Genomic DNA, 16,199 nt, shown 5'->3' with positions numbered 1-16,199 from the left:
CCTAGACAGAAGTTCTCGTAGGCAGTCATGAAGGACGCCAACAGACTCATATTTTCTTCAATCAACTTCAAACCGCTTGCATCTATCTTAGGAATGTTCAAACTTGTTCCTTGAGATTTCTGAGCTCCACTAGAAGAGTACATCCCTTGATTGGAATTGGTTGTTCCACTTGAACTAACCCTGTTGCTTATAAAGGCGTGTTCACTTGCAGAACCTTCATTCTCCGAATACAAAGCAACACCGACTCCACTATTACTACCCTTCTCTATTTGTTTCGAAGCCTTATATAACTGAGGATCCTAGAGCTTCTCGAAATCAGATGCTTGATCTTCCATATTCCAGGCATAACCCTTCAGCTTTTGAACAACTTCTTCCAATGAGAGCTCCTCATAGAGAACACCCTCTCTAATCAATGCGGTGTACATATTCCATTCTCTGGGAAGACAATTCAGAAACTTCTCAACCTTCTCAAATTCAGTGTAGATACCTTCTTGGCTTCTATCAAGTTCGCTCAACAGATGATAAAATCGGTTCACAGTATCATCAAATGATTCATTCTTTAACGCTTCAAACACAACGAATTGAGTCTTCAATTTTTCGAGTCGTCGTTTCTTGTAAATTGCATTTCCTTCATATCGCTCGACCATGCTATCCTACAACTCCTTTGAGCTATTTCTTTTACGGAACGTATGAAGTATAGATTGTGACATTGCCATTGTTATCATTGACATAACTTTCTCTTCACAGTCAAAAAATCTCTTCTGTTCGTCAGTGAGCGCCAAATACGTATCAATCGTCAACGTACGTACTAGAGTAGCTCCACATCCTTTAACAATACACAACCAGATTTTGATGTCTTTTGCTCGTACATATCTTTCGAAACGCTCCTTCCACTCAGGAAAATCAAGCTCGTTTATCAACAAAGGAGGTTTGTCGTTACTCCCTACCTCAGCATTGTGCTTGAGGTTTTGCACCATTGCAGTCAGATTGTTGTTTGCCATTTCAAAAAACAACAGTAGGCTTCCAAGCAAGAACTGTGTTACAGAGAAGATTTTCTAAGTCCAAACTCGGAGAGAAAACACGGAGTGAAGTGTCTGAGGTTTAATCATAGTGTGAAACCCGGATCACAAAACCTGAAATAAAACATAAACATAAACAGAAAACTCGGACACTACACAGTTAGTAACTTAAACTCAGACCACCTAACACAAAACACAAAGTTCTGACTAGATAAAATACGAACTCCACTAACAATATTATAAAATTCGGACACTCAAGTAGAAACTCGGACATAAGAATTCGGACACCATTCAAGTTAAAATTCGGAATCTACCACTCACTTTAAAAAATCGGACCTATGTAACTCAGAATTCGAAAACTCTTAAAAATCGGACTAGATCAAATCTAAAACTCAAACACTACTAACATCTTAAAAGTCGGACCTAATGGTAACTATATATAAAATACTCGGACTCTATTAATTAATTACTACGAAATTCGGACATAAACAAAGAGTCGGACTAACTTATGTAAAAATCGGACTACCTTATAACTAACAGTAAACTCAGACACTAAAAATAAGACAAAAAAATCGGACTCTAAATCTATGTTAAAATTCGGACTAACTAGAAATAGTAAATAGAGGTTGAACTACGAACTACTACTAAGAAACTCAGACTCTAAATAACTCTAAAAAAAATTCGGACAATGAACAAAGGTCGGACTGAATGATTTGAAACTCAGAACAAGTCTCAAAACTCAGAAGAAACCAATCTCCGGACTATCTCCCCGGTGTGACTTCACACTGGTTCAACAATACCCCGGAGACACAAACACAGAATTTAAACCACGGACAAAGCTTCCAAAGATCAAACTCAGAATCTTTTTCAACCTTCAAACTCTGTATGAACAAGAAACAAAACCCTTGTAAAACCCAGATGAAGAACAACACTAAAAGTCACCAAACTACTCAAAATCCATCATCAAATCACTAGATATGAATGAAGAATCATGAATAAAACACAAAAACTCACTAAACACTCACTAAACCCTATCAAAGATTGAACTTTTCTCACAAAAACCTTCAAACTAAGAAACACCTACAGTAGTATGAGCACACTGCTCTGATACCACTTGTAAGGCCTCCTAATCCAAGATCTCACTCAGCTAAAGCAACCAACAGGTGTGCGGAATCCACCTGATGATCAACCACTGCAGATGAAACACTAGAATGCAAGGATTTGAGAGAGAAATCAAGAATACACTGAGTATTCTTGATGAAGATGAATGACGTCACTCACACAAAGCAGCCGCCAGACAAAACACAATGATTAGGGTTAGGTGCACATAATTTCACACAGAATCGCCACCTTGTCTATTCCACATAAAGGTATATATACAAGGCAAAACCCAGACTTTCAAGACAAACTAGAAAGCCCGGACAAAACAAACTACACAAGAAAACTCTGACTTTTATCCCTATACAAAACTCAGACAAAAAGTCCTAAACAAAAACTCAGACAAAAAGTTCCATCCTAAAACTTGGACAAAATGTCCTAGGATAAACTTGGGACTATCTTTTACAAATGTACAATAAAGACCCTAATAAATTGGGAGACATGCACTTATCACCAAAAGTGTATTAACAGGATAATTGTACACCAAAGTCAAATAATTCACACAGTAATAACACAAGTCAAATAATTCATAAACGGAGCATAAAAAACTCACAGTCGGGCTTGAAATCTTACCATATGTTGATGAAGGATCTGCGATAACACAGAACAAAGGGAGGTGTGGGACTGCGGGGGCGGATGAACAAATGGAACACCAACAACCACCAACGCAAACAACTTCTATACATCAAACCAGATATACCACCATTTTCAACCAAATAATGTTCTTGCTTACAAGGAAACAAATGTGAGACAAAAGCAGCATGCCAAAACCATGTTACGTGCCACTTTCTTTGATTCCACATGATTTGCATGATTTCCTTTTTTATCTCCATATTTAGATATTAGTTGAGTTAGTGGAGTAGTGGGTTAGATGGTTAACATTGTGATTTCTATTTAAAGGGTCTATGTATGTCCATTTCTTTTTATCAATGAGAAATATTAAAAGAGAGTTATCTTTAAAGTCTAGCTTCTTGCTATTTTCTTTTGAGCTTAATCCACTAAACATATTATTTATCTATCAACCGATTGGTTCGTATCAAACCACTCATTTCAATTACAGTTAATGTAAAATCCTTCAAAACATAAACCAAACAGGAATTATATATTAATGTTCTTATATCAGTTTTTTTCTAGAGATGACAATTGTACTGAAATAAAGGAAACAAACACATTTGTTAAACAGAAAAGGTTCCTAAGGAACCACCAGGACCGGACATTGGTTGTATAAATGGTACCACACGCAATCGAACTTCTTTTGATTTTGATTTTCTCGAACTGTCGATACAATATCCTATTTCTTCATCAGATCTTAATAGTATCCAATCATCAACTTCATCACGATACTCGAGCTGATAAGTCCCAAGACTCAAATTGAACCTCCTACCAATTTCTTTTTGAACAGTCACAAAGGTTTCTTGCGAGATAGGGGTACGGAATTTGATCATAGATTCAGCAAGCCCTGCTTTTATAGTTAGCTCATTTTGGTTTATATTGATGGTTGATGGCTCCTGAATTGCTTGTCTCTTTCATTTGCGTCGATTTGAATAATGGACGAATCATTTTCCTTCTTCCTCTTCACAGAGTTCGGTCTTGGCCAATTCTTGATGCCATTTTTTCTCAAGATTCGTTTCACAGTAGATACAGATACTATAGCACAATATCAAAAAGAAAGATTTATTAAACGTAAGATATATTAAAGTGCAGTAAAGAAAACAGTTTGTATTTGAATTTGTTAAATCAGTTGTGATTATAATATAAAGGATTATCATTGATTACTTTCTAGGATTTTTGCAGCTTCGTTCTGGGTTTTTCCATAATGTTTCCCAATGTCTTCAAGAGTTACGTCTGTTGGAGTTGTCTTGTACTTCAACTTTAAAGGTGCTATGGGGTCCACAACCATTGGTTTCTTTCCCTTTTCTGGTGCTTTCGGCATCGGTGATGATCTTTTTTCTTGAAAAACACCAATTTCATTGTCCTCATCATTCGTAGAACTCTCAACAAGAATTGCATCTAATTCGTCACCTAGTTCTGCACCAGAAGCAAACTTGAATCTGAGGAAACACCTTTTTAATGTTAAGAGGATGTTCTCCAAAAAGATAACTTCGTTTGAATGTTGGGTCCATATGAATTCAAAAGCGTAACTAAAATCACCGGTGTCATTACTCCTCAAACATATTGCAAGAGCACAAGGTGGACTAAGTAACCCATAATCCCAACCTATGAGCTTTTCAGAACTAGAACGAAGCTTAGAAATATAGCGTGATATAAGCAAGTTGTGATTTTAATATAGAAGATTATCAGTGATTACCATTAAGATTTTCTGCAGCTTCTTTCATTGTTTTTCCAAATTGTTTCTCAATGACTTCTCGAGGTAATACATTTGGAGTTGTCTTGCATATCCACTCAGAATGTGCTATGTCGTCCACAACCATTGATCTTTTTCGTTGAAAAATCATGAATTCAGTTCCATCATCTTTGTTGTGAACTTCTAATTCGTCACCTATTTCTGCACCAGAAGCAAACTTGAATCTGGGCAAACACCTTTTCAATGTTAAGAGTACTGCCTCCAAAAGGATAACATAGTTTGATTGTTTGGTCCATATGAATTCAAGCACGTAAATTAAATCACCCGTGTTATCACTCCTTAAGCATATTGCAAAAGCACTAGTTTCATCAAACCAATCAGGTTCTTCCCAATATACCAGCATATCTGAACGAAGTACAGATATAAAACATGATTCATAATCTTGAACTGTCTCCATAGCAAGTTCCTCGCCGATTACACGACTAGTTACATCACCCAATCTAAAGTATGGCTCAAAATCATTTCGATCATTTTTCTTAATAGCATAAAGATAACCAATCAATTTGATCGCTAACAATCGCTTTGTTTGAGTGTCCTCCAAAGAATACGAAAAGGGCACACTATATTCATCCTCATAAGGGATCCAAACTTGAGCTAGAGCTAAGTTATGTGATTCAAAAACGACCTTTAATGCCTCTTCAGTCTCGTCCTTAGTAACTTCTAGACCATTTATAGTCTGTTTTAGAATAGACAACATCAAATTTCTAACCGTAGAACATAGAATGAAAAAGATCATCACTTTCAACAGTCATATAACAAAAATTTACAGGAAGATTTAAGTTATTGCTGGTACCAAATTCTGTTGAAGCATAAATGACACTACAAGAAAAAAACACTTTTAGGGACAAAATTTTTAGGTAGGACAAAAGTCGTCCCTATAGAACAAGCTATGGGGAGGACTTTTGTTTCATATATAGTTTTGCAGTATTTGAAATAAGTTTTTTCTATAGGGACCAAAAGTCGTCCCTATAGCTCGAAGTTAAAATGTTTTTGTTTTTTTTAATTCTAATATTATAAATAAGAAACAAATAAATGTTTTAACTTGTAGAGACTACAAGTCGTCTCTATAAGTTTGAATATTTTTTTTTAATTTTCATTTAATAATGACGAAAATAAAAAAAGTTAAAAAAAAAGAAAAGAAAAAACACTTGTAGGGACAAAATCTACAGGGAGGATAGTAGTCGTCCCTATACAACAAGCAATTGGGAGGGCTTTTCGTTCATATAGAGTTTTCCTCCATTTCATTTAAGTTTTTTTCTATAGGGACCAAAAGTCGTCCCTATAACTCAAAGATAAATTGTTTTTGTTTATTTTTTTAATTCTAATATCATAAAAAAACCGAAAAGTTGATATATGGGGACAACACCAATAGGGACCACGAACAAAAGATGTGGATACCATATGTCGTTCCTATAGGTTAAAAAGACCTATAGGGACGATAAGTCGTCCCTAAAAGTTAAAAAAAAAATGCTTTCCACAGGTGTTTTTCCTTGTTGTGTGATCATTTTTTTATTAATTATTTTGGAAGGGTTACCTTGTATGGTATAAGATGTTGTACATAAAATACATCCAGACCAACTTTCTGCAAACAAAAGTATCAAACAAGATATATATGTGTGTAGAAATTATCATATGGATGGAACTGCAGGTTCTAAAAAAAAACTATTAAAAGTATTGGAAGGCAATTACTTTGATATGAGTTTGTAGAATCTCATAAACACGTACCTTTATTGCCTCAACCGTACAAAACAGAAAATACACCAAGTCAAGATTTTCCAAAGTAAACTCGAAAACACCAGTACAATTTCTTTGAAAAGGGAAACAAATAGGAACCATAACAGATACCAAATTATCATTCAACTCCAATACAACCCCCTGGGGTTTATCTATTGATGTCCGACAATTGAGAAAAGCAGGGGCGGGTCCACCACTTAAGATCATGTCGTCCGGCTCAATGTGAAGCTTATTCATATCGATGTTATATTTATACTTCTCAGAAAGTAGTCTATACTTGGCTAAGTCGTTGTAAAGATGACTGACGGCAAATGGTTGATCTGAATTTGAAAGTAACCGTCTGCTGTCTATTGTTACAGGTGCCCAGAACTGACCCAAGAAGCACCGGTCATGTCTAGTCTTAGAAAGTGCAGATTTGATCTTTTCATGAATCATGGGAGTAGTGGCAAGATCAGCTGCATAATAATTAGAGTGATAATTTATTAGAAAATGCAGATTTCATCTTAACAATTGAATTGATAAAGGAAAAGAGAAGCCAGCAACTCACGTGAAAATGAATTATTTTCACATCCTTCAGATTCGCTCCAAAATACCCATGGATTATAATAAGATTTAGGTTCCCTGTGATGAAGAGAGATTGGAGAAAAGAGTTGAAGGAACTCGGAGATATCTAAATTCATATCTGAAATTAGTTTACTTTGTTGACTGACAGTCAACAGATGAAAACCACAGCGCGTTCAGAGAGAGGTGTGATTCTGGTGGGCGATGGCGATGGAGAGGTGGTGGCCGGAAATTGAAGGGGTTAGTTTATTTCAACGAGGAGGGAGAGAAGGTTTTGTAAAATTGCAGAACACATCCCTACAAAATTATAAACTCCTGGCAACGGTTACCTAGTATCTCTCTTTCTTTTTTTTTTTTTTTTTTTTTTTTTAACAAGTGGTTAGGCTTTCGCACCAACTTTCAGTGCTATACTGAGAGACCCAGATTCGAAACCAGGAGATCCTCCATTTGGGCAAGGTACATCCTGGCCCTCCATCCACCCGTGGATAGAACACCACTATGAATGGATATCATAGGCATTTAGTTCTCACTCAGCCCGCTCCAAAAGGAAACCACGCAACCATGGCTAGTATAAAACCCTGTGACCTCACCTTGTATGTCTAGTGGGATCGAACTGGTCTCTCTCACAAGAAAACCAGGCTACCAACCACTTGGACCAAGGGTCATTGGCTAGTATCTCTTATATATGCTTTTGAATATGACTTCTTTTGCCGGGTCAAACAAAATTGTTTAGGCATCCAAACTTGAACGGTTGTAAAAAGAATATTTTAATGTCTCAACTTTGTAAGTCGTCATATTATATAAAGAAAATAGTTTAACCATTCATATTTCTATATTTTTTCTTGTCACCGGTTTCACACTTCACGCGCTATCACGGAAAAAATGTATTTATAATGATGAAATAAATTTAAAACGAAAAATCAGTGTTTCAATTGAGGAGTATATTATATATGCAAAGAATCATGTATAAGAGAGCCAATTCATACGAAAAATATAAGAAGGTTTTGGTCTATGATCAAACAATTTAATAGTTGAGATTAAGTGGTCGAAAACGTAAAATTTAAGTTATTCAATATTCGTGACTCAAATACCTATTTCTCTCGCAATTTTCAAAAGGCTATAACTCTTTATTAAAAAAAAAAAAATACACAGTATCAATGAGCATTTTGTTCTTTAAAAAATGTGAGTAGGTTATTGCTATAGTTCTCTTAATCTTAAATTTTATTTTTATTTTACAAACTATAAGGTTACATTTTCTGTAACGTTACATGATTGTGTAATATGCATTTTATTCTTGAAACAATTGTAATGTTAGATGATTATGTATCAGTACGTAATTACGTAATAATAGTTGATTATGTATTATTAACATTATAGTTAGATACACCGCCTGGGTCATCATTAGTGTCGGGGCTTACTATTGTTTCGGTGGGAATTGTAGAGCTTCTCTAACCCAATTGAATTGAATCTTGGGTAGTTTACACTATGGGTTAACACAAACGCACGCCCTAGAGGTCTCCTTTAATGAGAAACAAACGTTCTGGTCGTGTCTGTTTGCATCAAAACCTCAGCATTGGAGGTGTTCTAATAGGTGAAACTTGCCAAAATATTATATTATATTAATAAAATCTAATAAACCATAAGCTTAGAAAATATGAAATTGGCAATGATTAACATGTGTAGACACCTTTTAAGCATTAAATATAAGCAACCAGTTATCATTTATGATTATTATTAGATACATACGTCTTTATACAGACTAATATGTTCAAATAGTTTAAAATAAATCTTTTTTCAAACACAAGTAAATACTTTACACTTATTGCTGGCAGAGCTCACTGGCTTAGGGCCTAGACTTATCAACCTATTTTCATTTATCATAATCCTAGTCCAGCAGCCGTTGTATTTATAAGCCCATTCCATGTTTATAGATGCCTAATCGTTTTGATCAAAATATCATATCTTCTTCTCTTTATATTTTCTTCTCTGAGGTAGTGTTTGGTATGTAGAAATGAGAGATGAAATGGAATGGATGATTACGAGGGAATGAAGAAAATGGTGTTTGATTGGTCAATGGAATGGAATCACTCATTCCAAAAGACATTCCATTCCCTCAAAATCATTCCTTTCACCCCCCATGTTTTTTTTCCATTCCATCTCCTCTTGCACCATTCATCAACAATACCACAACCCACCGCCTTCGCCAAAACCGACCACCACCACCACCGACGCCATCGCCGCTACCCGCCGCCACCTCACTCGACAGCCACCGTCGCCGCCACCACCAACTCGCCCCCGTTATCACCCACAGCCACGACCAACCGCCAACGCCACTCACCGCCGCCGCCCATCACCATCGTCGCCGCCGCCACCAACTCGCCCCCGTTATCACCCACAGCCACGACCAACCGCCAACGCCACTCACCGCCGCCGCCCACCACCATCGTCGACGCCACAACCACCGTCACCACCAACCGCCTTCGCCGCGCCACCCACCACCAACGGCCACCTTGCCGCCACCACCACTCGTCGTCACCGCCGCACCGCCACTCGCCGCCACCACCACCACCCATCGCCGCCGCCGACACCCACCACCGCCACCTATAACCACCCACAATTACTACCACCGACCACCGCCACCACCACCACCACTCACCACTTATTTTATTACTCGATTTTTCTTGCCTACCGAACAATACATAATAATAACTCATTCCATTCACACATGCTAACCAAACAATACATGGAATGGTAATGATCCATTACATTCCCTCGTCCATTCCGTTACCTCGTCCATTCCATTTCTTCTTCTATTCCATTACCCCATACCAAACAGACCCTGAGTTCTCTTTATGGTGCATGATTTTCCAGCGACCCTCCTGACGCCTCTTTTCTTTGTACCAAGCAACAACAAACACCCCAACCATAACTGCCACCCACTGCTCCCTGTTAAGAACTTGAAATTGAAAGATAAAATTGATAGAATAATCCAATTCGAGAAGGATTAGATCTCCGATTACAAAGGTATAAAAACCTTAATTTTTTATAAATAAACATCCACACCATCAGCCTAAATCTCTAAGGACTTATAAAAACAAAAGGTAAAACTGTCCCATGATTTACTCCTCTATTTCTGGTAACTAAATAATCGAGGTTGACCCGAGTTGACCCATGATTCAAAATATGAATTTGCTCCATAACTGTATCGGGTTTGATCCAATTAATTTTGCGGGTTAACCAGGATTGTATCAATACATCCCCGCCGATGAAACGACTTGTCCTCAAGTCGGAAAGACGGAAAATTGTTGTACCAGGCAATAAGCCATTCTATGGTTGCCGAGATCTGTCCCTCCACTAATCTTCTAGTCGAATGCTTCCAGAAATCACGAGCTTTAACAGCGATGGTAGAGTTGAGACCTATATCAAACCAATAAGCAGTCACTTTGTTATGTGCAAGTGGGCCAACTCCCACTCGATGAGGGTAATGGTAACCTCTGTTCCCAATTTTCCACATATCTGGATCATTCCGTCCACCATGTTTAGCCCAATTATTAGTTTGAGCAGCCCATGAAGTCATGTGAACAAGAGATAATCTGGTACGCAACAACTTCATGGAAATTTGATTTTTTTCCAAATCTCCAATCTGGAATAGGATGCTATCTCTTACCTTCAATCGAACACCGCCTTTGATTCTATAAACACCATCGTTGATCTTCAATTGACCACCCAAAACATGCTCAAATCGATCTTCGTCGACGCTATCAGGATCTTCCTCTTTGACCGGATCTGGGAGCGGTCCGTGAGGTTCATCCTCGGGTTCCTTGGTTAATTGTGTTTGTATTGCTAGCCAAGCTTCCCTAATCGCTGCAATATCATTCTTCAGGGATAACAAGGAATCGAGTTTTTCTGAAATGATGTCCAATTGCGCAGCGATTGAATCGTGATCAATTTCGCTGCCTCCAATCTGGTTGCTCCGGGTCCGCACCATCGGGATTCCCGGCAATGGAACCATTGATAAGAACTTGAAATTGAAAGATAAAATTGATAGAATAATCCAGTTCGAGAAGGATTAGATCTCCGATTACAAAGGTATAAAACCCTTAATTTTTTATAAATAAACATCCACACCATCAGCCTAAATCTCTAAGGACTTATAAAAACAAAAGGTAAAACTGTCCCATGATTTACTCCTCTATTTCTGGTAACTAAATAATTGAGGTTGACCGCATGATTCAAAATATGAATTTGCTCCATAACTGTATCGGGTTTGATCCAATTAATTTTGCGGGTTAACCAGGATTGTATCACTCCCTCATCTAGTTTATTTCACGACCGAGGTAACCAAAACAAACTCTTAACTTACCTATGCCTCGTGATATATAATGTGATACTTTTCTTAGTTGTTTTATGCATATAGATCAATGCCATAGTAGCAAAAGTATTTTTGGTTATGATACAAGTACAACCCCTATTATTGATGAGAATTGTTTCTTCTTAAAGAAATGACCATAAGCAGCGTTTTGAGGTAACAACTTGTTCACGACTGGCTTTCAAGAAATGACCATAAGCAGCGTTTCGAGGTAACAGCTTGTTCACGACTGGCTTTCAAGAAATGACCATAAGCAGCAAATTGCTAATTACATATCAGTTCATAATATGATGTAGACTAGGAAATGGGATACGGAATCAGATCTGTTGATTCACACAGAATAGCAGGAACGATTCTTCCAAAATTCGTTGATTCTCGTAGAATACCGAAAATTGGGGTTTCACAATCAAGACACTCACAAGTGAATTGGGAGAGAAAAATGACTTTTCATGAACTTCAAAACCGATTATCTTCCTCCCTTTACATCCATATAAATAATAACGTAAATTGCAAACGGGCCTCAAAACACACTTGGGCCAAAAACTAGAACGAAATAAAAGTCCACGAAAATCTCTAAAAAACATAAAAATATAAATAACTCATGGAAATAAGCGTTTTTGGGCCCGAACGGTGACCCAAACCACCTACGGTGTTTGTAGAAAGATGGGCTTCATTCTCACGATCGTTTCGCCTGGTCGCACGCCCAAAACGGACACCTGTAGCCCATGTTAGAGCTATTTTAGTGAAGCCTTTTTTGTTACGTGATCTTGGGCCTTCAAATACAAGATGCCCGCTCCTCCTACACAGAAATCAACAAATTATGATAAAAAATGTATACAAAATGAAGTACAACATGCCTGTAACAAACTTCTCCCGTGACACGTGGCTTGGTACACAGATCTTAGTAGATTAGGTTCATTTTGAACCCTTCAATCAAATAAGCTTTAATCTAATCCTGTACCTCACATTTCTCTTGCATGAACTTGTTCGAAAATCATCATCAACCAACCGATAAATTTTAATTCGGACTTCTGTTTGCCGACAACATTAACCCACTCTGCTGCTGCTAATAGTGCCACAATCTGCAGTTTCAGCCTATGTTCTGAGTGAAACAGGGTCGTGATCGTTTCATCGCAACACACCAACACCATGTCTCTACGTTAATTCTTAATCTTGTTTTAAGGTAATAATTTCGTTTTTTTAAGCTGGATAATCAAAGCAATCGTTCAATCTTTTAAGTCGAAAATAGATGACTAAAAAATATTGGACCTGCAAAACTCCTCACAAAATGCATGTATCCTACATAAACATATCTGTAAATTGAGGACTAATTAATGTAACACGGATCACACAAAATAACTCCATTACTCATCAAATTACAATAACATGATCAATTATATAGCATAGTAAAACTTACACTAGGTTTTGTTCCTCAGCCCTCTATAAAATATGTAGAAATCATCGTCAGATAGACCAACTGTATAAACCCTAAGAGAGGGTTTTCTTTCCGCCCTTACTATACATACGTTGCTGACTTGCTGTTGTTGGGACATGGCTTCTTTTTCTTTAAACGTACTAAACGTACGAATAGCATGAAAAAAAGCAAAAAAATGCGGTGACATTTTTGTAATTATTTGTTTGTAGGGTAATTATCAAAATTACTCTACAAATGCTCTTGTAGAGTAATTTTGTAAAATGTTCTTTTAGAGTAATTTTGATAACAAAAAAACTACCCCCCACACCGAAACTAAATGCTAAAAACTAAACCATAAAGCTAAACCCCATAACTAAATGCTAAAAAATTTTTACAAAAATTACTTTACGCGGTGGCGTTTTTGTAATTATTTGCTTGTAGGGTAATTATCAAAATTACTCTACAAATGCTCATGTAGAGTAATTTTGATAAAAAAACCCTACCCCCTCCCCCCTCCCCCCAACCCCTAAAACTTAAAAAACCTAACCCCCTCCCCCCCCCCCCCTACCGAAACTAAATGCTAAAAACTAAAATAAAGCTAAACCCCATAACTAAATGCTAAAAAAATTTTACAAAAATTACTATATAAGATCAAAATTACTCTACAGGATCATTTGTAAATTAATTTTGAATTTTATGTTGTTTGATAAACTTGAAGAGTAATTTTGATTCACTTTGTAAAGTAATTTTGATGCAGAATAATTTTGGTACACTTGTAGAGTAATTTTGATAATTACCCTACAAGATCAAAATTACTCTACAAGCACATTTTACAAAATTACTCTACAAAGATCAAAATTACTCTACAGGATCATTTGTAGAATAATTTTGATAATTAATAATAATTATGAAAAAATCACCGCGTTTTTTCAGCAAAATATTCCGTTCGTACGTTTTGTATGTTAAAAAATATTTGTATTTGATCTTTTGTCTTTTTTTAAAGGTATCAATTATCAGAACAATTTTAGATCGATTGGAAGTTAGGGTTTTGTTTCTAGCACTTACCATCATTATCAGATGCTTTATATAATCTAAGCATTTGAGACGGGAGGTGGTAGTGAAACCGACTACAATGATTGCCAAGAAGTCGAACCGATGAAGCATTCAATCTGGAATTGATTTGCCGGTGCTGTATGGAATGAGAATTGAATTGCCAATGAGGAATGATCGCCCTTTGGAAAAAATGGTATGAGAAAAAGACAAATTTTCCCCAAAGATTAGTTTAGGGCATGTTTGGCTAAGCTTTTTGAAACAACTTATTGGATTTTTGAAAAGCCATAACTCCAAAATGATGTTTGGCAATGAGGGTGTATGTGAGGGGAAAAGTGACTTTTCCAAAAAGTCAATAAGAAGTTTATAAGCACTCCCAAACATGCCCTTAACTAATGGATTGTGTGCGATGATACTCTAGTTGTTCATCAATGATCCAAATTTTCCGTTAAAAAACATTTCTATTTTCATCTCTTAAAATTAATTTTAAGAAGACAAATTTTTCTTTAAAAAGTAGTTAAATTAATGCATTGTGTTTTGTATACTAAGTTAATCACGCATCATGTAGTGGCGTTGATAGCCGAAAGACAAGGGGGTAGATGCACTAATCAGCTTTTGTTCCAGTTGCTGAGTGTTATGCGCCTTATGTCCAACGGTTGATGCAAAACTACTATGGAGCTGGGGGTCTCACTGGAAGCAGCCTCTCTATTCCTATGGGGTAGAGGTAAGGTTGTCTACATCTTACCCTCCTTAGACCCTACCTTAGCTTTACTATTGCTGGTTATACTGAGTATGATGATGATGATGATAGTGTTATGTATACTAACTATTTCTGTTTGTACCTCTTTATTTTTAAGAAATTATTTGGGGAAATGTCTTAATATATGAGTTAAATATGTTTTAGTTCATGTAGTTTGACTCAAATAACCATTCTAGTCAAAAGGTTTAAATTTAGTTATTTTAGCTAATTAGTTTCATTTTCGTCTCAACTAATGTCAGGCAACTATTTAGTAAGGGATGAGACTTTTCTCTGCTGGATGTTCATGAAGGAAATCCACTGCCTAGCCATCAAGCGGGAATTCGATATTCAATATTTCTGATCATTGCTGAGCATATTGTCTTTACCTTTTTACGATATTGCAGCTTTGACGAAGCTTGAGCTCATTAATCGCCCAAACTTCGAAGGAGCTACATTGTTCGCACGCAAGATTAAGATGAACAAAAACTCAGGCTGGAAAGACGAGTCATACAAGCCTCAGTTCCCTATCTATCAGCAGATCAAGTTCACTTTAGATCCAGCGACCAACATGGTGCGCTACAAGCTTGTGTATCAGCGCGCGAAAGTCATGGATAAGATCCTGTTAATGCCGATGAAGCAGAACTTTTTGGAAGACATGGCTTTATGGTGCTACGACTCAGATACGCACGAGGCGGTGATCGTTTTTAGTGGCGATCATGAAAATTTCCGGATGTTGGATCCGATGTGGATCGTGAACATGTCAGCGGCCGACATCAACAAGTTATATCGGCACGATATTTTTTACGAAGACAAGGACGCGCATCAAGCGTTGCGATTTCAGCGCGTCGCTTGCTTCTGCTACTATCGTGGAATACATGCCGGTAGTTCGTGGTCCGAGCAACACTGAAGACAGAAGATTGAAGACCGAAGACAGTAACAGACAAGGGGGAGTTGTTGATGCGTATTTTTAGTGTCCGTAACTTGTCTTAATTAACGTTGTATTTATACGGTCTTTTTAATGATTATCGAGTCTGTATTCGCCGTCGACCTTAGTTGGATATCCTCCTATCTATCTAAGTGTCCGACAAAGTTTGTCTCGTTTGAAATGTAATGTTTAATGAACAATGCATGTTGCATGTAAGTTTATATGTATGTTTGTGTGTTTATGTGTTTTGCTGCAAACTGTTTGTTTGCAGCAAACCAAACAGCTTATGCAGCCTTCGACGAAACCCTAGGTTTCGTCGAGCACTACATAACGAAAATCCTTCATGACCAAAACCCCAAGTTTCGTCGTGATGGGTGACGAAACTCCTAGAGTTTCATCGTCCAGGAGGTTTCGTCAGGCCCAAATGAAGTTTCGTCAAGCCCATTGATGTTTCGTCGAGTTATGGGCCTGGGCTGCTATATAAACCACACATAGTTTCACTTTGAAACTATGAGAGCATACCCTGTCTGAAAGATGAGTGTCAAACTTTTGTGTATCTGTTTGATCATTGTTCTCATCCTGTTAATCAATTGACTGTGATTCATTGGTTATATCGTGTTATTACTATCTATGTTTGGTTTGGCATAGTCACTAGGATTCCGCACTCGTAACGGTGTTTGTGATAAACAAGGGATTCGGTTTCGTATTCGATCCTCAGAAATCGGGACCTACAAGTGGTATCAGAGCATTGGCTCTTATCCTTGTTTAAAATCAAACATAGTTCGGTTTTCATCAAGTGTTAAAATTGGTTATTGTTGTTTTTCTGGAAATTGTTCTTGAAAAGTTTATACATTTCTGGAAAAAT

At 37.1% G+C, this 16,199-nt stretch overlaps 1 protein-coding gene and 1 long non-coding RNA gene across 2 annotated transcripts; one reads left to right on the top strand and one right to left on the bottom strand.

The window, feature by feature from the left end:
• Nucleotides 1–3,318: 3,318 nt before the first annotated feature.
• Nucleotides 3,319–7,568, bottom strand: LOC110942635 (protein NLP1). Its single transcript, XM_035983295.1, has 6 exons — nt 6,824–7,568; nt 6,268–6,731; nt 6,077–6,124; nt 4,486–5,218; nt 3,954–4,205; nt 3,319–3,824 (listed from the first exon to the last, which is right to left on the bottom strand). The coding sequence occupies exons 1-6, from the start codon at nt 6,954–6,956 to the stop codon at nt 3,664–3,666; spliced, it is 1,791 nt and encodes a 596-aa protein (XP_035839188.1). The 5' UTR covers nt 6,957–7,568; the 3' UTR covers nt 3,319–3,663.
• A 4,598-nt stretch (nt 7,569–12,166) lies between these two features.
• LOC118486672 lies at nt 12,167–15,942 on the top strand. The gene is made up of 4 exons (XR_004879416.1): nt 12,167–12,389; nt 13,624–13,866; nt 14,239–14,394; nt 14,670–15,942. It is a non-coding gene; the product is annotated as an uncharacterized LOC118486672 (long non-coding RNA).
• The last annotated feature ends 257 nt before the right edge of the window (nt 15,943–16,199 follow it).

The sequence above is a fragment of the Helianthus annuus genome, chromosome 2 (genome assembly GCF_002127325.2).
Source record: "Helianthus annuus cultivar XRQ/B chromosome 2, HanXRQr2.0-SUNRISE, whole genome shotgun sequence".
Lineage (NCBI taxonomy): Eukaryota > Viridiplantae > Streptophyta > Magnoliopsida > Asterales > Asteraceae > Helianthus > Helianthus annuus.
The sequence above is the reverse complement of the archived record's forward strand: the minus strand, read 5'-3'. Positions and strand labels throughout refer to the sequence as shown.